The sequence below is a fragment of the Procambarus clarkii genome, chromosome 11 (genome assembly GCF_040958095.1).
Source record: "Procambarus clarkii isolate CNS0578487 chromosome 11, FALCON_Pclarkii_2.0, whole genome shotgun sequence".
Lineage (NCBI taxonomy): Eukaryota > Metazoa > Arthropoda > Malacostraca > Decapoda > Cambaridae > Procambarus > Procambarus clarkii.
In genome coordinates, this window is record NC_091160.1 from 3,056,455 (window position 1) to 3,081,199 (window position 24,745).

General features: G+C 45.0%; 2 protein-coding genes across 2 annotated transcripts in view; both read right to left on the reverse strand.

Moving 5' to 3' along the window:
- LOC123758493 (putative ammonium transporter 1) overlaps positions 1-7,146 on the reverse strand; it is a 36,414-nt gene extending 29,268 nt beyond the window's left edge. The window contains exon 1 of the mRNA XM_069322856.1: positions 7,064-7,146. Coding sequence (XP_069178957.1) covers positions 7,064-7,146 — 83 coding nt within the window. The remainder of the gene's footprint in view (positions 1-7,063) is intronic.
- A 358-nt stretch (positions 7,147-7,504) lies between these two features.
- Positions 7,505-21,294, reverse strand: LOC138363504 (putative ammonium transporter 1). Its single transcript, XM_069322857.1, has 10 exons — positions 21,170-21,294; positions 10,762-10,934; positions 10,458-10,547; positions 9,928-10,155; positions 9,344-9,543; positions 8,973-9,209; positions 8,656-8,767; positions 8,186-8,422; positions 7,950-8,054; positions 7,505-7,812 (listed from the first exon to the last, which is right to left on the reverse strand). The coding sequence occupies exons 1-10, from the start codon at positions 21,292-21,294 to the stop codon at positions 7,505-7,507; spliced, it is 1,815 nt and encodes a 604-aa protein (XP_069178958.1).
- Positions 21,295-24,745: the final 3,451 nt, after the last annotated feature.

Sequence of the window (24,745 nt, forward strand, 5' to 3'; positions counted from 1 at the left end):
GTGGTTGCGTGTCGCGGTGGAGGTTCGGTATGGCGCCAACTGCAGCCCCGGATTCTTTGTCTGGTGTTGCCTGCGTCTTGGATCAAGTTCAAGTTCAAAAATTCAAAAAAATTCAAATGTTTATTCAGGTAAAGTACATACATACATTGATACAAATACAAATATTGATGAATTAACAAATATTGGTGATACAAATATTGATGAATTTACAGATAGAGCTAATACATACAATGCCTAAAGCCACTATTACGCAAAGCGTTTCGGGCCGCTCAGTTTCAGGTTTCGTTAAGTATGTCTATTGAAACAAGAACAAATACATTTCAAAGGGATAGAGTAGCTTAGGCTATTTCTCCCCCCCCCCCCCCTATCCTGGATCTTTTCTCCTGAGAAGCGGCGCAGTGGAACACTTTGTTATGCGCGTGAAGATGCGCACAATATCGTACATGTTAACTAAACAGATTTCTCAATCGTAACCAATAGCTTGAACGTGGGTTATTATATGTCGTCCGGTATCATACGCTCCTACAGCTGTATTTGGTCAACTGCGTAGTCAACCCTTGAGTCATACCGAATGGTTATTATCCCTGTGGTTGTGACCTTTGAGCTGTGGTTTATGACCTGAGCAGTCATAAACTGGTATTATCCCCCACGGTAGTCAGTGATTATCAAAACAAGGCACCAAGGCGGGGGAATTATGTAGCCCCCCCCCCCAACTTAGTGACCAAGAGTCATACCTAAAATTCATTGGTAGACATTAACATTGGTAGACCTATTAAACATTGATAGACGCGTTCAATTCAACTCTTGTAACAATGCATTTCGTGTACTCTGATCCAAACTAAATTAGCAGCCTGACCTATACCCAGTATAAGCCAATATTCCTCGATACTACCTAAGTAAAATTTGACTGATATTACATAATAACTTTAGTAATCATTCAAAAAATCCCCAATGACTCAGCGAATGAAGAAATAGCTTAGCCTACTCGGCCACGGCGACCCTTGCTTACTGAAACCATGTTATACGGCTTAACTAAACCATGCCGGACGACTCAACCAAACCATGTGTGACAGCTCTGTCTAAACCCTGTGTGACAGCTCTGTCTAAACCATGTGTGACAGCTCTGTCTAAACCCTGTGTGACAGCTCTGTCTAAACCCTGTCTGACGGCTCTGTCTAAACCCTGTGTGACAGCTCTGTCTAAACCATGTGTGACAGCTCTGTCTAAACCCTGTGTGACAGCTCTGTCTAAACCATGTGTGACAGCTCTGTCTAAACCCTGTGTGACAGCTCTGTCTAAACCCTGTGTGACAGCTCTGTCTAAACCCTGTGTGACAGCTCTGTCTAAACCCTGTGTGACAGCTGTCTAAACCCTGTGTGACAGCTCTCTCTAAACCCTGTGTGACAGCTCTGTCTAAACCATGTGTGACAGCTCTGTCTAAACCATGTGTGACAGCTGTGTCTAAACCATGTCAGACGGTTCTACCCAAAACGTATGACGGACACACATCAGAAAATAATGGAAATGGTGTCACGGTCCGCCCTGAACCATTATAAAGTCGTTTACAGAAAGAGCGGCAGAGAAAGGCAGCAGAGTGAGGTGAAGGGCGAGAGGTTCACGAGCTGAAAATTGTATTTAATGCCATTTAGATAAAGTATTATGGATGATAACCTCTGGTTAACAATAGGTTGAGCAAACTGGCACTTAAATGCCTGCTTTGAATGGCTTTAGCTTAATGTTAAGCTCAGTGAAATAGTCTGGCTTTGCTAAAACAGCTTTTATTGTTATGTTGTGGGTTCGATATCTGCCCTACAAGGGGTAAAGTGCCTGGTGATGTTCAGTCTGCACACAATTGGGAATAAGTTGTATAACCAATTTTATACAGTTTAAACAATTTAAAAATAATTTAAGATTGTACTTGTGATAAGTGTTGTCATTACCACACGAGAAGTGTGCAGCTGTGTTGTGTTGGACGTGGCTGTGAGGAACCAGGTGGTGGTGCTGCAGACGAACGCAAGTCGCAGCCTACACAACACGGTTCACTGACGGATTTTAAAACACGAGAACTTACCAAACCTAACTCAACCTAACTCAACTCAACTTAGCCTAACCCAGTCTAACCTAGCCTAACACAACCTAAACAAATCCAACCTAACCTACCTTAACCCATCCTAATATAGCCAAGCCTAAACAAGTCAAACCTAACCTAGCCTAACCTAACGTAAAATTTACGTAAGTTAACGAAACCTAACCGTCCCTACGATAGCCTAAGCTAATGTATCCAAACCGAACGGTTTTGACCATCAGAAAACGGATGTTGTCGAAACGTCTTGTGGATAGACCTTGATCATATTCCTAGACCTGTCTTAAGGAGGAGAGATATAACTCAGTACCTCCAGTGCCGAGAGGCAGGATAACGAGAGGCTTTCACTACCAAACCAGTCACAGACCAGTCACAGGTTATAAGCATCACCAGAGGGGTAACGTGCATATCGTAAGATAATATTTCCAAGTGCTTCACACTGAAAACAAACGTGAAAATGCAGGGGATGAGTCACAATAACGTGGCTAAAGTAGATCATATCACTTTTTCACTTTCAAACGTGAAAAATTTAATTAACAAAAACTTGCCTTCTTCTCTTGCGCATCCGGCGGCGGGACCGTCTAGGCGGTCTACGTACTCTACTTCGGTTTCTTCCGCTTTCACGGTGGTTCCTATATAGAAGGGGTGACGCCGAGGAAAATAAAGACTCGCGTCCCTACCAAAACAAAAAAAGACCACTATCTGGCGGAGGAGGTGGTTTACCTTGCCCCTCTTTGTTATGCGACTTCTGTCGACCACCTCCGGGAGCCGCCGTTTTCGTTTCTGCCGTTTTTGATTTAGTGATTAAAGAGTTTATGCGGCCCCGGAAGCAGGGGAATCGTTCCCCTACTGACATGGAGTATTTGATATGGGAGGCCTATAAGCACAAATATCCTCTGTATAAGTTTCCTGAGAAATATTCGCCTCCCGTTGAGGTTTGTTCTCCTGTCCAGTAATTTATTTTGTTTGCTATGTGTTGTGAGGTTGTATCTAGTTGTGTACTTGGATGTGCATGGGGTGCGGTTGTGTGTGTGTGGGGGGGGGGGGGGAGCGAGTTTTTGTTCCCGGTTCCTGCATGTTCCGATGCGCGCTTGTTTGTTGAGTGTTTGTGTGGCCCTGCCACACAACACACAAGGACCACACAACACACAAGGGCCACACAACACACAAGGGCCACACAACACACAAGGACCACACAACACACAAGGGCCACACAACACACAAGGGCCACACAACACACAAGGGTAACACAACACACAAGGGTAACACAACACACAAGGGCCACACAACACACAAGGGCCACACAACACACAAGGGCCACACAACACACAAGGGTAACACAACACACAAGGGCCACATAACACACTGTGGCCACACAACACAACAAGGGCCACACAACACAACAAGGGCCACACAACACAAGGGCCACACAACACACGAGGGCCACACAACACACGAGGGCCACATAACACACGAGGGCCACACAACACACGAGGGCCACATAACACACGAGGGCCACATAACACACGAGGGCCACACAACACACGAGGGCCCTGCCTGTTTTTGTTCCTATTATCATGCATTGCAGATGTACAGTTGCAGAGTGCTCCTGGCAGTATGGGTTCGAGTCACTTCTGGGGTGTGAGATATATATATATATATATATATATATATATATATATATATATATATATATATATATATATATATATATATATATATATATATATATATATATATATATATATATATATATATATATATATATATTGTGATTTTATTGGATGAACCATAGATTGGTGGGGGGGAGGAGGTTGTATTGTGGGACAGTTGCTTAATTTAGAAACTGTACTTGTGGTCGATCTCGAACCCATTGTTGATGTGACGACTTATATTGAATTTTGTAACTAGCTCATCAAGATTGTAACTTGCTTAGCTAAATGAATTGTGGGGTTCAGTCCCTGAGCCCATTATGTGCCTCTGTAACCCTTTCCACTACCACCCACAAGATGGGTATGGGGTGCATAATAAATAACCTAAACTAACTATTGTGTGATAATTATTAATTATTTATATTATTATTATAGTATTTATTATAATAATAATTATATATAATAATATTTTTATATATATTATAATAATAATTGTTGTATTTAATAATTATCACTCTTCCTTCTAATTTTTCTTGAAGGAGGCCGGCCTCCGGTGAAAGAGGGTTGTGACGATCTCTGTCAGGAACCCGTAGGTGCGGGACCGGGACGTCCACCTCCCCGGGGTCGTGCGGCCCAGCTCTGCTTCAGGAGGCTGGGGTCGTTCATACCCTTGCTGGGGGTGGTTCTTCTCCGGCCCCGACCACGGCGGTCTCCGGGTTTGGAGTCCCTGTGCCTTTTTTTTCACCAACTTCGAGGTCTTCCCCGGAACTCACAGTTCCTGCGACGGCGCTGGAACCAATCGCATTGGCGTTTGCCTTTCCATTGGAGACTTTCAGCGCCGAGGAGAGGGGGGACCTGCTGCCTGGGTAACAGCTTCTCCGTATTAACCTTCCTTGGCTTTATGCCCTCGTGAGGCCTCTCCAGACCAACAACCAGAGCGCAACACCATAGTCTTCTGAGACTGATGGATGCCTACTACTACTATATATTGTACCTAATAGCCAGAATGCACTACTTAGTCTACTATGCAAACCCTGGTTTGTCTAATAAGCAGAGGTTTTCTTAAAGATCTTATGAAATAATATAGCTTTCCATTATATTTTATATGATTAAACGTATTTTTAATTTGAAACTAACATAGATATACGACCAAAATTACCTAACCTATCATAACCTAAATTAACATAACTAAGAAATATTTCATGTTCTTTATTAATATGATATAGTAATATTATATTAAGAATATAATATATTATATTAAGAACTATATTATCTTAATGTAATATAGTAATATTATATTAAGAACATAAGAAATGTTCTTATTAGGTTAATCAAACATAAGTCAGTAATTCGTGTACTAAATATTATATAATATTATTTGGAAAATAACAATTTGGAAAGAAATATTTGAAAATAACGAAAATCATTCTGCATTTTAGGCCAAGTAGTGCGGTGCGACATATATATATATTTTCTAAGGAAGGGTGGAGAGAAGAAGTTCTATAGACTCAGACAGCCACCTTTCCCCGATATATTTGAAAAGGGCCATTGATGCCGACTCCTTTTTAATGGGAGTAGAGGAGATAGACCTCGAAGTTCCCACTCTGGGCACATAGCCAACATTACTCACCCTTCAACGCTGGATGAGACTAGGTCCAAGCGTCTGGCCCCCCCCACCCCTGAGCAGAAAAAAACATTCTCTCTTAAATACATATATTTATTTAATTCAACATAATTGATTTGACTCAAAATGTGATATATCTCTTGTGCGACACCACAGGGTTGTTCAACAACGTGGCTACGTATCTTAACAGCAGACGGTACAGGTCCCTCAACGTCGCCCTCCTCAATGTTATATGGAAGATTGTCTCTGGTGGATGATGATTCTAGTGGATGATGTGTCTGGCGAGTGATGATTTTGGTGGGTGATGTGTCTGGTGGATGATGTGTCTGGTTGGTGATGAGTCTGGTGGATGATGTGTCTGGTGGATGATGATTTTTGGTGGGTGATGTGTCTGGTGGATGATGTGTGGTGAGTGATGTTTCTGGTGGGTGATGAGTCTGGTGGATGATGTGTCTGGTGGGTGATGATTCTGGTGGATGATGTGTCTGGTGAGTAATGATTCTGGAGGGTGATGAGTCTGGTGGATGATGTGTCTGGTAGGTGATGATTCTGGTGGATGGTGTGTCTGGTGAGTAATGATTCTGGAGGGTGATGATACTGGTGGATCATGTGTCTGGTGGGTGATGATTCTGGTGGATGATGTGTCTGATGGGTGATGATTCTGGTGGATAATGTGTCTGGTGGGTGATGATACTGGTGGGTGATGATTCTGGTGGATCATGTGTCTGATGGGTGATGATTCTGGTGGATAATGTGTCTGGTGGGTGATGATTCTGGTGGATGATGTGTCTGATGGGTGATGATTCTGGTGGATGATGTGTCTGGTGGATCATGTGTCTGGTGGGTGATGATTCTGGTGAATGATGTGTCTGATGGGTGATGATTTTGGTGGATAATGTGTCTGGTGGGTGATGATACTGGTGGATCATGTGTCTGGTGGATGATGTGTCTGATGGGTGATGATTCTGGTGGATGATGTGTCTGGTGGGTGATGTGTCTGGTGGGTGATGATACTGGTGGATCATGTGTGATTCTGGTGGGTGATGATTCTGGTGGATGATGTGTCTGGTGGGTGATGATTCTGATGGATAATGTGTCTGGTGAATGATGACTCCGGTGGATGATGTGTCTGGTGGGTGATGATTCTGGTGGGTGATGTGTCTGATGGGTGATGATTCTGGTGGATGATGTGTCTGGTGGGTGATGTGTCTGGTGGGTGATGATACTGGTGGATCATGTGTCTGGTGGGTGATGATTCTGGTGAGTGATGATTCTGGTGGATGATGTGTCTGATGGGTGATGATTCTGGTGGATGATGTGTCTGGTGGATGATGTCTGGCAGGTGATATGTCTGGTGGGTGATGTCTCCGTTGGGGAAATGTCTTCACTTCATAATTCCTTTTTGTTTTCCTTACTCCTTTCAAACATGTTAAAATCATTTAAAATCATTATGTCATCTTACATCCAGTTAGGGAGTAATCCACCGCAAGTCTATAATCTTATGGGCCATCAAATCATCAAGACCAGACAACAGGAAGTAATTATTCGAGAATAGGAAACTTATTGATAGTTAAACACTTGAATACAACCCATTAAGAACAATGCAAATGTAAAAAAATGCACAATTAAAGTGCATTCGCGATGGCAGTTCTTGGAAGACTGTCGGGCGAAGGTCGACAATGAAGTATGTGGCTAGGCACATACTTCAAGTCCCTCCATACTTCATACTTCATTCCAGTCCCTACTTTAAGTCGTAAAATATGCTCGCCATCTTTCTCTGTCAACATCCTTCACCTTAACGTAATTCTTGTTAAACCTTTAGTTTATCAGGTTTCTTACTAAGTTTACCGAAAAAAAAAAATATATATAAAAATATATATAATATATTTCATGTAATTAGTGCAGAAAAATAATATAAATTAATTAAGTCAATTTACCGAATCAATACAAGCAAGCTTTAATGTCGAAGAACGAACAGAGAATCTCAGAGTTTTGAGGTTTCATAAGTAATAACAAACACACATACTCTCATAAGTAATGACAAACATACACCCACTTTCATAAGTAATGACAACATACACATACTTTCATAAGTAATGACAACATACAAATACTTTCATAAGTAATGACAAATAAAAGATAATCTTAAAGCTTTGTGGTTTCGTCAAAAGCCTCATTGGTGTAACAATGAGGGTCTTGACCACGTTGATCTCTGGGTTCAACGAGGACTCGCAGATCATGGTCTCCCAGTCGGACTGTGAAGCCAGCTTCAGAGACACTATTGTTGGAGTTCAAGTGGTTAGCTTCGTGGTTGTTGAGGGACACGACGGGCGAGAGGTGGGATGGGACTGGTCCTGCACGACTCCAGTATACAAGGTGTCCAGGGACTGGAGCTGGGTCCTGGGAATTAGTCAAACCAAATTCTTCTGGGGCAGACATGTTGGGTGGAAGATCTGGAAAATAATGGATTATATGAATAGTGGAAAATGTTGATAACAAAACTGTATGAATTTCTATGATGCATTTCATTAATATCAAATAAATAAACATCACACACAAAACTTTAAAAGCAACTTAGTTGACAACTTACTTGAATTCCTCTTGTTCTCCTGAGTGTTTACGGATCCATCGTACTGGCTCTCCAGCCAAGCGTCAGCTGGGTAGGCTGGCTCCCCGTGCTTCAAGATGTCCATTCCTGGCGTATAGATATTGTTAGAGATATAGAACATATACAATGTATAATGAATGCGTTCATAACACTAAAAATATAACAATTATCAATTATATAATACAAAAGTGAAAACTTTATGTATTATCTTCACTTGCCTGCAATTTCCATTTCTGGAGGCACCCTCAAGAGGCCGAGCAGCCTGAGGGAACCAAACATAACTAAACAGAGACCACCAGACCAGGCCACTATGGCCAGCGCCCCCACTATGTTCCAGGCGAGGACCTCCGCGCTGCCCCCGTACACAATGCCACCATCCTGGAAGAGGGCTACAGCAACCAGCCCCCACAACCCACCTCCCATGTGTACAGCCACAGCATCAAGTGGGTCGTCAACTGTGGAAGAAATATTTATTAACTTTACATCCACAACCTCAACAGTCCCAATATGCACGTACGCTTCCCAATAATAAAAAATTTTATAAATATTATTATTTAAGTATATGCCATCTACAGAACATAACGTTAAAGTTAAAATATTTCAAACTCAAGTTAGATAAAACTGGCTACTTGTTGCCTTCTTGAGACAAAGTTAAGAAAACTGAGCGGTGAGAGAAGCAGTGACGTACCCTTCAACTTGGGCAGAAGGGTGTGGATGGCGAGGAACACTGATCCACCCACTGTACCAATGACACTGGCACTCCACGGCCTTACAACGTTGCACCCGGCACTGATTGACACCTGTCATGGAAACATGTCCTTAAGCATTGGATAAACAAACTCAGACATATTGCAAGTAACACCATTTTGATAAGAAATTTGTTATGTTATCATAATACTAAGTTAAGTTTAAATCAAACGTCTGTCAATGAAAATTTACAGCGAGCAGAGTCCATCATACTAGCACTAATGGACTCCCGGCCACACAGCGCAGAGCGGTACATACCATGCCAGCGAGAGAACCATTTAGAGCCATTAGGAAGGACCAGGTGGACTCCCTCCCACACAGCACAGAACGGTACACCAAGAGCACAGCGATGCCTCCTGAAGACGCCGAGATCACAGTGTTAAAGACAGCCTTGGCAATGGCTACAGCATCACCCTCGTGGCTGATGGACGCTTGGGACCCTCCGTTGAAGGCCAGGAACCCGAAGAGCAGGATGAAGCCTCCCAAAGCTGCCAGCTGGAAGTTCAAACACAACTTTACACCTCCACCTTGACGTGTAATATTTGTATTAAACATGATAATCCACAAATATTTATATCTTGCTTCATGACTTCAGATAATAATATATTACCACTGTTCTATGAACATACCGGCACAGAGTGTCCACGTATCTCCTTGCCCTTGGGTCCGAAGCGACCAATTCTGGGCCCAAGAATTACAGCCCCAACAAGAGCTGCCACGCCCCCTGTGAGGTGGACGACGCCAGGGCCACCGAAGTCCTGGTAGTGTTGAGTCTTGAGCCAGCCAACGTCTGACCAGGTCCAGTGTGACACCACCGGGTACACCGCAGCTGTACAAACACAAATATTATCATAACTGAGCTGTTACAACACACAAACATGATTAAAACACGGCACACTACAGCTGTACCAACACTGCTGTATTTTATAATGTATCTATTAATTCCGTGGGAAATGTATTATTGTTTGCATTGCCTTTTAAATTTATTGAGAAACACATAAAGTTTAATTATAATGATCAGTGTTAGGCTATTATTGTCTAACAAATTGTCTTTCTCTCAAGATTGCTCTGTTAAAGTTCCTCTCAAATATTATCTAAATTATATAAATAAAGCCAGTGAGTAAAGTTATTTATTCATTGACCACAAAATAGTGTAAAGTATCCTGCTAAATTTGAAACATACTTTACAGAGAGAAAGAGGCTTCACACCCACCTGACAGCACGGTCGTGTAGATGAGATAAGCATTGAAGGCACACCGCTCAGCCATCGACCCCGAGATGATGGTGGAGGCTGTGGTGGCGATGACGAACTGGAAGAACCAGAAGGCCAGGTGCTCGTCTGACAGCCCGTACGACGCCCAGTACTCTGTACCAGAGAAGCTGTTCCCGCCTCCAAACGCCAGCGGGAACCCCACCAGCCAGTACGCTATGCCACCAATGACTGGGGAGAGTAACAGGGCAGATGGTTAGTACAGGGTGGGGACGATTGTGGAATTCATATCATTATTACTACGTGAGGCTTGGTGGGAGGAAGTCGGTTAATTAAATACAGAGAACAATTTAGTATATAACACCAGCAGATGAAAAAGCAAAAGCAGGAAATTACAGGAATACAAGAGTCGGCAAAGTTATATACATTGAGAGCTTACTTTAGCTATGAGATAGGAATAAAAAAATCATGTGCTGGTTCACCAGACATAAGCCAGATACGATAACAAATAACGAAGGTGTTTGATAACTTACAGACATCGAGCATGTTCTTGAGAAGGATGTTGGTGGTGTTCTTGGACCTTACGGAGCCTGCCTCAAGGAATGCGAACCCGGTCTGCAAGACTGAAATATAAACAAATGTTAGTCAAAAGTACAAATTGCATTCCAAATACATTATTCTAAGCATAATAAAACAAAATCTAACACAGATTATTGTACGTCTATATACAACTATATAAAATACAACTATTTTATTAATATACAAAATGTGAAATAGGTGCCATATATATGTTTAAATACTTGAAAAAAGAGAGAAAACACAGATTTTGGTACTTACTGAATATGAGGATGCCGAACACAATGAGGAAGAGGGTGTCCAGGTCCTTCTGCAGAATGTCCAGTTCCCGGGACATTGGCGTCGGGTTCTCGCCAGACATTAGTAAACTTACATTGTGTCCGGCATCCATATTTGTTGCTGCCAGCGAGACTTCCAGATCTCTCAAATTGTAGCTTAAAAATTATTAGCAAAATAAATTTCCAGACAAAATTAACACGTCGTAAATTCCTGTGGATGTAATGTGGAGCAAGCCAAGCAGCTCCGAGGGTCTCGCCTTCCTGCTGCCGATGATTGATTGATAAAGATTAAGCCACCCAAGAGGTGGCACGGGCATGAATAGCCCGTAAGTGGTACAATTTTTTTTTTCCAGTGTTCTGAGGTTGCATTTAACCATCAATCTGTTATCGTGGGGGAGGATACTGCTTCACAGTCTTTATGAGGGTGTCCAGCTGCTGGACACCTTTGTTGACCAGGAGAGTGGCTGTTTTGATGGCTTCAAGGTGGCCACTACATGATTCAGGAACTCTTAAAGCTCTTCTAAGGTCACTGATTGCTTCACATTCCAGAAGATAGTGAAGTAATGGCTTTTCTGTGACAGTTTGGCAGAAGATGCACTCTCTCTGTCGGGGTTCACCAATCTCCCAATTGCATCTGTAACCTAGACGTAGTCTATATAGCCTAACTGCTATTTCCCTGTGGATTCCTTTTGGGATATTTAACCTTTCTAATTTGGTTGCCTGAAGATACCATGTTGCAGATGGCGAACCTTCAGCTATTCTCTGGTGTAGGTAGGCTTTGTTGAGATGTGAGAGTTTTTTGGTGATGATGTTTTTTATGTTCTCTAGGCTGGGTTGAATTGTTTTATGTATCACTGGATGACGAGTTGCCAATTTAGCAATTTCATCAGCTTTTTCATTTAATGGGATTCCAATATGGGATGGGATCCAGTTTAAAGTTATGTTGAGGCCTTTGCCTTTAGCGACTGCTCCTTGATACAAAATGGTGGTAATTATTTCCACATTATCTTTCCACTGTTTTTGTCCTAGTATTTGAAGTGCAGCTTTTGAGTCTGTGTGTATGATTGCATTTTGAGTGTTTTGTGCAATCACATATGCGAATGCCTGTTGTATGGCGAACAGCTCAGTTTGGGTTGATGATACTAGTCCTCCCAGTCTCCAATATGCCTGAACGCTGGTCGTGCAAAGAGCAGCGCCAGCACTCTCATTTTCTGTGTCCACCGATCCGTCTGTGAAAATGTGGGTGGCTCCTGCTACTGCTATGCTATACATTTGCTCTTCTATTATGCGCCTTAGGATTGTCGGATCATAGGCAGCCTTTTTCATTGGGAGACTTTCTATTACTATTTTGAAAGTAGGCTCTTCCCACGGCGCGGAAGGAGTGTAATTTGGGTGTGGATGATCACCCTCTCTATCAAAAATCATGTTTTTTAAATGTAGTCTGTTTAGGACTTTTCCTGCTCTTGCAACCCAAGAGTTTCCATTGTTTTGGCCTAGTCCAACCACCAAAGCCTGCCGTACTGGGATTGGATCAGAAGAAATAATTATCTTACTGATAATTGTAGCTGTCCTTTGTGATATTCTTTCTTGTAGAGAGGGCAAACCCGTCTCCAGTCTAAGAGTTTCAAGCCTGGTCCACATGGGGGCTCCCAGTGCAGCTCTCATAGCATTGTTTTGGGCAACTTCAAGCTTTTTCCACTGTTGGTGTGATAGATTTGTGAGTGCAGGTGCGGCATAATCGATCACTGATCTGACTGCCTGTATATAGTATGTGCGAAGGACTTGCAGATTGGCTCCTCCAGAAAGGGAGGTTAGCGACCTGAGGATTGCCGTCCGGGCCGCAGTTCGCTCTCTCAAGTATGTGACCTCAGCATTAAAATTCATGTGTGTGTCCAGGATGATTCCTAGATACTGATAGGTGTCGACCCATTCTATTGGTTGACCCTGTACTGTGAGTTGGATGTTGAGCTTCGATATTTTTATGGCCATGGCCTTTGACTTTGAGGGGTTGAGTTTGATCCCAATCTGTTTTGCCTCTTTACTGATGCAGTCTAAGCATCTGGGTGCAAGGCGCGCCGCATCCCTTCCTTTTATGATGATGACAAAGTTGGCCGCGTAGTTTAGCAGCCTGCAGTGATGTGGGAGTTTCAACCTCATTATTCTTTCCATTAAACAGTTGAAGAGAAGAGGGCTAAGAATACCTCCTTGCGGTGTACCATTTTCATGTCTTTTGTACTCAGAGACTGTGCCATGAAGTTTTACTCTTGCTTCTCTGTTTATGAGACAGTTTTTGGTCCAGGAGAGCAGGTTGCCTCTGACCTCTTTGTCAATGAGGCAGCAGAGAATAGCTGGGGCGCTAGCCAGTTCAAAGGCTTTTTCGAGGTCCAGGAATATCAGCATTCCTGGTCTGTCATTCAAGTGGGCTAACAGAGTTGTAATACATTCCACTGTGCCAACCCCTCTTCTATAGGCATACATATCATGGTGCAGTTTAGGCATTTTCCACTCCAGTCTGTTGAGTGCCATTCTGTCAGCCGTCTTGGCTGCACAGCTTTGGAGAGAGATGGGCCTGGGATTAGCTGGATCTTTGGGTTTTGGGATCGGCACTATGTCTGCTCTATTCCAAGCAGAAGGTCTAGTTTGAGAAGTCCAGGCTAAATTAATTAACCTTAGGTATGCAGCGTCTCCCTCTGGGCCGAGGTTTCTAATCATTTTATAGGTTATTTTGTCGGCTCCAGGGGATGTATCCTTGGAGTTTTTCTTAGCCCGATTGAGCTCATCAAGTGTGAAGGGGGCATTAGTGTCAGAGACTTCTACACATGCTGTAAGGATTCTGTGCCACCATTCTTCCTCTAGTCCGGTCTGTACTGCTAATACATCTGGTGGAAGTTGATTGCTGGCTGCTCTCTCTGCAAACCTGGTTGCCAGTACTTCGGCTTCCTGTTGAGGATCTTTGGGGTGTGGAGCTTTAGGTGTTTTATTCCCTTTGGCCCGGTGAATTTGCTGCCACATCTCCCCGAGAGAGGTGTGTTCATTCAGGTGTGAACACCATTCTAGCCACTTTTGTTCTTTTATTTGTCTGGTCTCTCGATGTACATGTTCCTTGACCTCACAAAGTAAGATCCTGTTGCGGTCACTTGGCTGCTTTTTGTATAGCTTTCTTGTTCTATTGAGTCTATGGTTGAGTTCTTTGACACGTTCGCAATAGTACCAATGATCTTTATGGTGTCCGGTGGACTGTTTTTTCAGTGGGATTCAGTGGTTGGCTGCACTTTGAATCGCTTTGACAAATTCTTGTTCTGCCTGATTAATGTCTTCGGGAAGATCATAGTTTCTTTGCCACTCTGAAATGAGGTTTTGAAATCGGTCCCAGTTTGCTAAAGCAAAGTTCCAGGCTTCAGATGGAGGCGGTGGTTGGGTGGGTAGGTCTAACTGAAGATCAATTTGGACCCCATAGTGGTCGCTTGTGAGTGTGGGCTCAACTGACCATGTTGCTGCATCTCTTAGGGAGGCTGAAACGAAGGTTAGGTCTAATCTGCCTCCTTGGATGTGGGTAGGTTCATTCTTGTTTAGGATTTGTATTTCTGGAAGCTGGTCCAGTAGATGTGTAATGTGTATGCCAGCTTCATTTGTTTTGTTCGAGCCCAGTGCCAATCGATGATGGGCATTAAAATCTCCACAAATGATTGTGTTTGTTGTTGTCGCGTGTCCAGATAACACAGAGAGATACATTTCGGCTTGTGGAGACCTGTACACATTGAACACTTCAAGTTTGTCGTGTCTTAGCTCAATGGTGACTCCCATTACCTCTGTCCCTGCTCCACAATTGGGTGGGCTGGTTATGGATTTGGAGATCAGGTCACATTTTACATAGATTGCACATCCCCTGGATTGCCCATTGATCCATGGAAGGAAGAAGCCTCGATAGCCTGAGATTTTAGGTTCTAATCCGGCTCGAAGCAAGCTCTCCTGTAGTATCAGGATGTCTATGCCTTTGGTTGCTGCTATGCTTTGCAAGTGTTGCAATTTAGTGCGCAGTCCTTGCGCATTCCATTGCAGGATCTTTTGAATTCTAGGTTCTTGGAATGTGCTGATAATTCCGTGGTATCCATGGAGTCTGATGAACACGCCATGGAAGTTGCAATTGGGGTATAGGTTCTTAGTGGTCCTGAAATTGCCCCATCAATGTCGCTTTCCGACGACCTGGACTCTATCTGCTTTTTATGGGGGTGACTCTTGTCCTGCTGTCTTGACGGTGTGGATATTACATCTTCGAATTTTTTGAGTTTGTGCTCAATTGTCTTCCGAGTCTCTGTGGTTTGCTTGATTCCATGTGAAGACAGCAGACTTTCGATTAACTCAGTGACCAAAGTTTTGAGCATTGGCCAGAGAGCGTTCAGTTCAGTGGGAGCACTATTTAATGTTGTGCAGGTTGAGGGCCTAGTGGCTTTTAGACCGTTCTCGGTGGTAACTTTGGCACTGGAATTGCTACTCCTATTGGCCCCAGTGTGCTTGCTGGATGAAATGGGAGGCCGACTGCTTTGAACATGAGTCTTGTGTCCTCCATCTTTCTTTTTGTCCTGTACTGTCTTCACACCCTTCACCATGGCCGATGGTGAAGGGCCGTGTGCCCCCTCTTCCTGAATGGGTAGACCCCACGCGGTTTTAGTGGGCATGGGAGCTGGTATTCGTTTTGGTGGGGGTCTCGGCTCCGCTGTTGGCGCGGTGGGGTTCGTTTGAAGCCTTTTGAGCCTTTCAGGGCATTTCAAGTTCCAGGCATGATGTGCCTTGGAACAATTTGGGCATTTTGCCTGAACAGGGTGGTTTGCCTTGAATTTATCAATACATGTTTTTGTATCATGGGGCTGGCTGCAGACTCCGCACCTCACTGGGCGTTGGCAGCCATCTTTGTGATGCCCAAATCTCTGACATCTAAAGCATCTTAGGGGTTCTGGGGTGTAAGGCCTGTGTTGGAACACCCCCCAGATTCCAAGGTCATTCCTGCTGCCAGGGCCTGCAACCTAATATCTAATTTCAGCGACCCTCTGGAGTATATATAGGTGAGCAACCTAGTTGCCGATTGGTACTTTTTGCAGATACGTCACTCTTCCGGGTAATTTGGGATATCGATATTTATGGCAGGTGGCTGCAAGTAATGAATACCCCAATGGTGAACATTCCAGTTGTAAAGTATGTGAACAAGAGTTGGGACATACTCTCCAACACTAATTTGTGATTGCCCTGTTATCAGTGATTTCAGACCAAATGGTATGAGGTACTCTGATATTTGTAATTATTTCATATACTAAGAAGTGTATGAAGTTGAAGATATTCTTGTGCTGTACCCAGATTTTGCTAGTGGAGGCTAATAGATACCTTACTTTTCATGCTCTCTCCTGATTCCATGTATGACTAGCTGTCCTGTGAGGTGGGGATGTTGGATGAGGGTGTAGCTGGTTTTTTATCTACACTGTGTGGTAGATCAAAAGGGGCTTCTACAGAATAGGGTAGAAGCACATTGTTGTGTATACCTAAGCTTGTTAAAAAGACATTATTTGAGAGAAATTTGATAGAAACTGGTAAAAATAAATATAATATAATATTTCCATGATCAGTGCTTAGCTCTTATAAAAATCATAACGTTAATATTTAGTCAAAGTTAATTTATTTTTGTACTGATGTAGGTATTTTCTCCCCTGATTCCGTGTATGATTAACCTTCCTGTGAGATGGGAATATTAGATGAACTTATAGCTAGTTTTTAATCTACAATGTATAATCTTTCATATATAATAGGGTAACAGCACATTGCTGTGTATACCTAAGCTTGTTAATAAAAAAGGGTAATTTGGCAAGATGTTTAACAAAAAAGTTTGTTTCCCGACCCGCCGAGTAATAGTTCGACGCTTGATCCATGTTCCATATTTTAATATCCTAAATATTTAGATACTTTGCATATTTTCTATAATTTTCTCGTTCATATCTAAACAATTAAACTTCCGACATTTATCTTCCTACTTATGACCTTTATTAAGGAATTAGTCACAAGGAGATGGTTTATTGACAATTATTTTAAATCCTACTGAAGTCATAGCTATGATACAAGAGTCGCGCTCAGTGATAGTCAACCTCGTAAATCTGTTGATGTGAAATACTGAGGGTGTGCAAAATACACCTTCATAGTATAATAAGTATATATTAGGTATTTTTCGAATTATCTTCTTATCATGCTAGTTTTGTGTTGCATATGTTCTGTCAATACGCATCTCTTCACCCTAATTCGAAGCTAGAAGATATTTCTGTGGTTGTACATCTGCTCACTGCAGCCGCAACTGTAATAAATGTTATAGGAAAGTGAAGGAAAGACCTAATACATATGTAAGCTTTATAATACTAAATTCTCGGATGAAAGAATTCATCATAGAATTCATCCGAATGTACCTTCCTTCATGAAGGTGGTAAACTGTGGACCACTGTGTCGCACAGTCCACCAGACTGTGCGACACAGTGGTTGCCAGGATCAGGTTGAGTTACCATTACCTGTGGCAGGTGGCTGCAGGTGACAGATCTCCCAATCCTGAGCACTCCAGGTGCAAACTCAGTGAGCAGGAACTGCGGCATGATCTCCCACATTACATCACCGAATGCCCAGTTATTAGACCTTTCAGACCAGTTGGCATGAAGTACCTGGAGCTTTGCAATTACTATATTCACTCTCGTGTTCTTGAAGATATCCTCACAGTGTACCCAAAATTTGCCAGTTCAGGCTACTAAACATATGGCCCTGTATGACTAACCATCCTGCGAGATGGGGACCTTTAGTATCACTGCTGCCTTATTCACTCTTGTGTTGATGATGATATCCTCATAACGAACCCAGAGTCCGCCAGTGCAAACTATTTATCACGTGCTTCTGTACGACTATCCATCCTGTGTGATGGGGATTTTTTGCATCACGTAGCTAGCTTTTGGTCATACTGTACTCCCCTTCATATAGTCTAGGGTAGCTGCACAAATGCAGATGTACCTAATATATTAATACTGACTGACATAGGCAGAACATTGTTTACATTACCTTCATAAAGAAAATAGGCTAAATCCGAAATTTTGGTATTAAAGCACTTACACATGTATTGGGTCTTTCTTTCACCTAAATTCAACCACTAAGGCATTGTACTAAGTTTCTCCAAATTTTATATTACTATTAAATTAAACTTCTAAATCTAAATCTAGATAATACAGTATATGTTTATAATGATCACGTCTTATGTTATCACCATACTCTCTCTTATTTAAACAATGTTCAGAAATGTTGTTTAAACTAACTCAAGTATAAACATATAGCAATTTACGAATAAATTTGTTGACTCCATTAAAAACATGTTTAACCTGAAACAGAATATCGTGTGCAATTATGACTGGAGTTGTACTGAAGGAGTTTCACTGGAACTCTCTGTTTCAATATTATATTTAACAGGGCTTGTCTTAGGACTCCTCCTTGAGGTATGGTGAGTTTACACAGCTTAGCATGAGGAAAAATAAAGGAAACTGTAGAAGGCATATTAGGCTATACGGGGGTACCTCTTATTTATATACATCCAAACTCATTCATTTTTTAAACAATCTACATTGATTTCCTGCACTATATTCTAATCATCAGTAAACTGGTAAATGTTGCTATTCAATTTAGTGTCTAAGTCATTCATTCAAGTTCAAGTAAGTTTATTGAGAAAACGAAAATCTCAAAAAGGATAGAGTAGCTTAGGCTATTTCTACCCTAGTCTACATAAGGTCCCTCAAGGGCTCACAAACCCATACAGTACACAATTATTAATCATACTTTATATTTCCAATGGTAATCACATGGCATACTGTGAGATCTCTTATTTATTATGCTGCCCATATGTCTTGATATCTGTACTGTTTTGCAGACTAAACAAGTTGGAGAAGGTTCAAAATGAAATCATGCGAATAATCCCAAGAAGATTCTCGTGGTCCAAGAACTACTATTACTGAGATAATAATGATATAATTGAACTTACAGAGTACTGAGGATAGAATTTCAGAGACAAATGAAGCTTCGTAAATCATTCATATCTATACAGCAAGAGTATGGGGTGAAGGGGGGTGAAAGGGATGGCATAGTGTGAGATGGGAGGGAGGTTTGAATGAGCATTTGAATGGGGACAGGGAGGGTTCAGGGTAAGGGGGGGTTTCTATGGGGTCGAAGATGGGGGTATTGTCCTCTCCTCTGGGGTTGCTGGGGTGCTGGTTGGGAGTTCCCCACTCTCATATGGGGCTGTTGAGTTGTGGGGCAGGAATCCTTGGTTCACTCCGCTCACGCTGCACGTTCTCCTTACTTCTGCTGCCTTTACTCTCCCTTCCCTCATCATGTCCCTCTGGAGGAATATTTTCCTGTAACTTCTCACATGGTACAGGTGGCTCATTTTGTTAGTATCCATCAATGGTCCATGTTCGTGTTCTACCTTTGCTAAATAGTCTCTCCTTGTTTGTCCTTTCTATTCTTAGTATTCTTATGCGGGGATTGTCTCTCCTGTTTCTTCTCTCTTTGAGTAGCGTGCAGCTGAACACCCGTAGTCTCTCCTCGACGCTCATACCTCTCAGTTCAGGGACCAGTGAGTTGGCTTGCCTCTAAATATTCTCGAACTTCGTTATATGTTTAATGAGATAAGGACTCGATATTGTTGCCTCATATTCCAGCAATAGTTTTACATACCCGAAATTCAAGATCTGAACGTCTCATAGTTCAGATTCTATATGGCAGTTCTTATATAACCTATTTATTAGGTTTTGGTGACAGGTTGGGGGTCATGTCAACTCGACAGTGAAAGTGATTTCACTGTCAGATTTCAATACGGAGTAATTGTAATCTTACTTTGTAATTGAACAAGTAATTTGTTATGGGGGCAGTGGTTGTACTGAGAAGGGCCAATAGCTAGAGTCAAGATGTATCTAGAATAGTGGGATAGATAGGCCCGCCCCAAGGAAAAAGGTTCCTAGTAATGATTCTATGTTTTAAATTACAGGTCTATAGACTATTAGCAAATCATCTACACCACTTCAACAGGATGAATGGATACTTCTCAAAATCTAGCTTATTTATTAAACCCTCTAATAACCCCTTATATACATTAATACAATAAATCCCTTTACCACTCTTCCTTACGTTAATCACCTTGGACCACATAGACAGGATGCAAGGTTTACAATTGCAACTTGGGTAAAGACTACTTGGAGAAGGACAATACTAAAGGCTCTAAGTAGCCTGGTAAAACTTGATCACACATGGTTTCACTAAAATAACCTAGAGTAATCTTAGGGATATAAACACTAGCTTAGGCTACACAAGAACTAATTACACACTTTGCCAGAGCCCGGTAACACAGTATAATGTAATTATCTTGTAGAACTGAGAATCAAGATAAGGTAAGGGGAGAGAGAGAAGGAAGAGGAGTACAGAGACTACGAGAGAGAGAGTGTGAACACCACAACAGCCAGAACCAGTTAGGAGGAGAGCAGCCTCCTCCGCTCTCTTAAATATGTTGCCGGGAAGGGTGCCTAGCTGATCGTACAGCTATAAACATTACAAATTTTCACCGACATTCATTACTAGTTACTTTAACAGTTCTAAGAATAGCTGACAACTAGTTCAATATTATATTTAATAATCAACAAGCTCAGAGTCTAAATGCTCTGTGAGAACAAGATTCATCTTACGTCTGGCAAGGTAGACGGAACCGAGGTATGAGAAGCTCTGCGTATAAACGTTATTGTTAATAATCTATCCTTCTCACAAGACTATTTGGAACTCAATTTGACCTCTAGTCTCCAACTAAGAACCCAGGGTCGTAACATAATTGTAGAGGTCTTGAGTAATATGTGGTCTGTGGTGACAGGTCCTTCAGGGCCAGATGGTAGAGGTTTGAAGTAATATTAGTGTTGTGGACGGGTCCTCCAGGGCCAGATAGTAGAGGTCTGGAGTAATATTAGTGCTGTGGACGGGTCCTTCAGGGCCAGATAGTAGAGGTCTGGAGTAAAATTAGTGCTGTGGACGGGTCATTCAGGGTCAGATGGTAGAGGTCTGGAGTAATATTAGTGCTGTGGACGGGTCCTTCAGGGCCAGATGGTAGAGGTCTGGAGTAATATTAGTGCTGTGGACGGGTCCTTCAGGGCCAGATGGTAGAGGTCTGGAGTAATATTAGTGCTGTGGACGGGTCCTTCAGGGCCAGATGGTAGAGGTCTGGAGTAATATTAGTGCTGTGGACGGGTCCTTCAGGGCCAGATGGTAGAGGTCTGGAGTAATATTAGTGGTGTGGACAGGTCCTTCAGGGCCAGATGGTAAAGGTCTGGATAAATAATAGTTCGAGCTACTTTACATCTGAAGACAAAACGGTGTGGTCCAGACGCTCGTAGAGACATCCAGAGATTCGGGGGTGATCCAGACAGTCGGGGGTCATCCAGACAGTCGGGGGGTCATCCAGACAGTCGGGGGTCATCCAGACAGTCGGGGGGTCATCCAGAAAGTAGGGGGGTCATCCAGACAGTCGGGGGCCATCTAGACAGTCGGGGGTCATCCAGACAGTCGGGGGTCATCCAGACAGTCGGGAGTCATCCAAACAGTTGGGGGTCGTGCAGACAGTCGGGGGTCATCCAGACAGTCGGGGGGTCATCCAGACAGTCGGGAGTCATCCAGACAGTCAGGGGTCGTCCAGACGGTCGGGGGTCATCCAGACAGTCGTAGGGTCGTCCAGACGGTCGTGGGGACATGCAGACAGTCGGGGGTCATCCAAACAGTCGGGGGTCATCCAGAAAGTCGGGGGTCATCCATACAGTCCTAGGGTCATCCAGACAGTCGGGGGGTCGTCCAGACAGTCGGGGGGTCATCCAGACAGTCGGGGGTCGTCCAGACAGTCGGGGGTCATCCAGACAGTCGGGGGGTCATCCAGACAGTCGGGAGTTATCCAGACAGTCGGGGGTCGTCCAGACAGTCGGGGGTCATCCAGACAGTCATATAGTCGTCCAGACGGTCGTGGGGACATGCAGACAGTCGGGGGTCATCCAGACAGACGTGGGTCATCCAGACAGTCATATGGTCGTCCAGACGGTCGTGGGGACATGCAGACAGTCGGGGGTCATCCAGACACTCGGGGGTCATCCAGACAGTCAAATGGTCGTCCAGACAGTCGTGGGTCATCCAGACAGTCGGGAGTCATCAAGACAGTCGGGGTTCGTCCAGACAGTCAGGGTTCGTCCAGACAATCGTAGGGTCGTCCAGACGGTCGTAGGGACATCCAAACAGTCGTGGGTCATCCAGACAGTCGGGAGTCATACAGACAGTCGGGGGTCATCCAGACAGTCGGGAGTCATCCAGACAGTCGGGGTTCGTCCAGACAGTCAGGGTTCGTCCAGACAGTCGTAGGGTCGTCCAGACGGTCGTGGGGACATCCAGACAGTCGTGGGACATCCAGACAGTCGGGATTCATACAGACAGTCGGGGGTCATCCAGACAGTCGGGGGTCGTCAAGATAGTCAGGGGTCGTCCAGACAGACGGAGGGTCATCCAGACAGTCGGGGTCATCCAGACAGTCGGGGGTCATCCAGACAGTCGGGGGTCATCCAGACAGTCGGGGGGTCATCCAGACAGTCGGGAGTCATTCAGACAGTCGGGGGTCGTCCAGACAGTCGGGGGTCATCCAGAGTCATATGGTCGTCCAGACGGTCGTGGGGACATCCAGAAAGTCGGGGGTCATCCAGACAGTCGGGGGTCATCCAGACAGTCGTAGGGTCGTCCAGACGGTCGTGGGGACATCCAGACAGTCGTGGGTCATCCAGACAGTCGGGAGTCATCCAGATAGTCGGGGGCCATCCAGACAGTCGGGACTCATCCAGACAGTCGGGGGTCGTCCAGGCAGTCGGGGGTCGTCCAGACAGTCGGGGGGTCATCCAGACAGTCGGGAGTCATCCAGACAGTCGGGGGTCGTCCAGACAGTCGGGGTCATCCAGACAATAGTAAGGTCGTCCGGACGGTCGTGGAAACATGCAGACAATCGGGGGTGATCCAGGAGATCGGGGGTCGTCCAGACAGTCGGGGGGTCATCCAGAAAGTCGGGAGTCATCCAGACAGTCGGGGGTCATCCAGACAGTCGGGGGGTCATCCAGACAGTCGGGGGTCATCCAGAAAGTCGGGGGTCATCCATACAGTCGTAGGGTCATCCAGACAGTCGGGGGGTCGTCCAGACAGTCGGGGGGTCATCCAGACAGTCGGGGGTCGTCCAGACAGTCGGGGGTCATCCAGACAGTTGGGGGGTCATCCAGACAGTCGGGAGTTATCCAGACAGTCGGGGGTCGTCCAGACAGTCGGGGGGTCATCCAGACAGTCATATAGTCGTCCAGACGGTCGTGGGGACATGCAGACAGTCGGGGGTCATCCAGACAGACGTGGGTCATCCAGACAGTCATATGGTCGTCCAGACGGTCGTGGGGACATGCAGACAGTCGGGGGTCATCCAGACACTCGGGGGTCATCCAGACAGTCAAATGGTCGTCCAGACAGTCGTGGGTCATCCAGACAGTCGGGAGTCATCAAGACAGTCGGGGTTCGTCCAGACAGTCAGGGTTCGTCCAGACAATCGTAGGGTCGTCCAGACGGTCGTGGGGACATCCAAACAGTCGTGGGTCATCCAGACAGTCGGGAGTCATACAGACAGTCGGGGGTCATCCAGACAGTCGGGAGTCATCCAGACAGTCGGGGTTCGTCCAGACAGTCAGGGTTCGTCCAGACAGTCGTAGGGTCGTCCAGACGGTCGTGGGGACATCCAGACAGTCGTGGGACATCCAGACAGTCGGGATTCATACAGACAGTCGGGGGTCATCCAGACAGTCGGGGGTCGTCAAGATAGTCAGGGGTCGTCCAGACAGACGGAGGGTCATCCAGACAGTCGGGGTCATCCAGACAGTCGGGGGTCATCCAGACAGTCGGGGGTCATCCAGACAGTCGGGGGGTCATCCAGACAGTCGGGAGTCATTCAGACAGTCGGGGGTCGTCCAGACAGTCGGGGGTCATCCAGAGTCATATGGTCGTCCAGACGGTCGTGGGGACATCCAGAAAGTCGGGGGTCATCCAGACAGTCGGGGGTCATCCAGACAGTCGTAGGGTCGTCCAGACGGTCGTGGGGACATCCAGACAGTCGTGGGTCATCCAGACAGTCGGGAGTCATCCAGATAGTCGGGGGCCATCCAGACAGTCGGGACTCATCCAGACAGTCGGGGGTCGTCCAGGCAGTCGGGGGTCGTCCAGACAGTCGGGGGGTCATCCAGACAGTCGGGAGTCATCCAGACAGTCGGGGGTCGTCCAGTCAGTCGGGGTCATCCAGACAATAGTAGGGTCGTCCGGACGGTCGTGGAAACATGCAGACAATCGGGGGTGATCCAGGAGATCGGGGGTCGTCCAGACAGTCGGGGGGTCATCCAGAAAGTCGGGAGTCATCCAGACAGTCGGGGGTCATCCAGACAGTCGGGGGGTCATCCAGACAGTCGGGGGTCATCCAGAAAGTCGGGGGTCATCCATACAGTCGTAGGGTCATCCAGACAGTCGGGGGGTCGTCCAGACAGTCGGGGGGTCATCCAGACAGTCGGGGGTCGTCCAGACAGTCGGGGGTCATCCAGACAGTTGGGGGGTCATCCAGACAGTCGGGAGTTATCCAGACAGTCGGGGGTCGTCCAGACAGTCGGGGGTCATCCAGACAGTCATATACTCGTCCAGACGGTCGTGGGGACATGCAGACAGTCGGGGGTCATCCAGACAGACGTGGGTCATCCAGACAGTCATATGGTCGTCCAGACGGTCGTGGGGACATGCAGACAGTCGGGGGTCATCCAGACACTCGGGGGTCATCCAGACAGTCAAATGGTCGTCCAGACAGTCGTGGGTCATCCAGACAGTCGGGA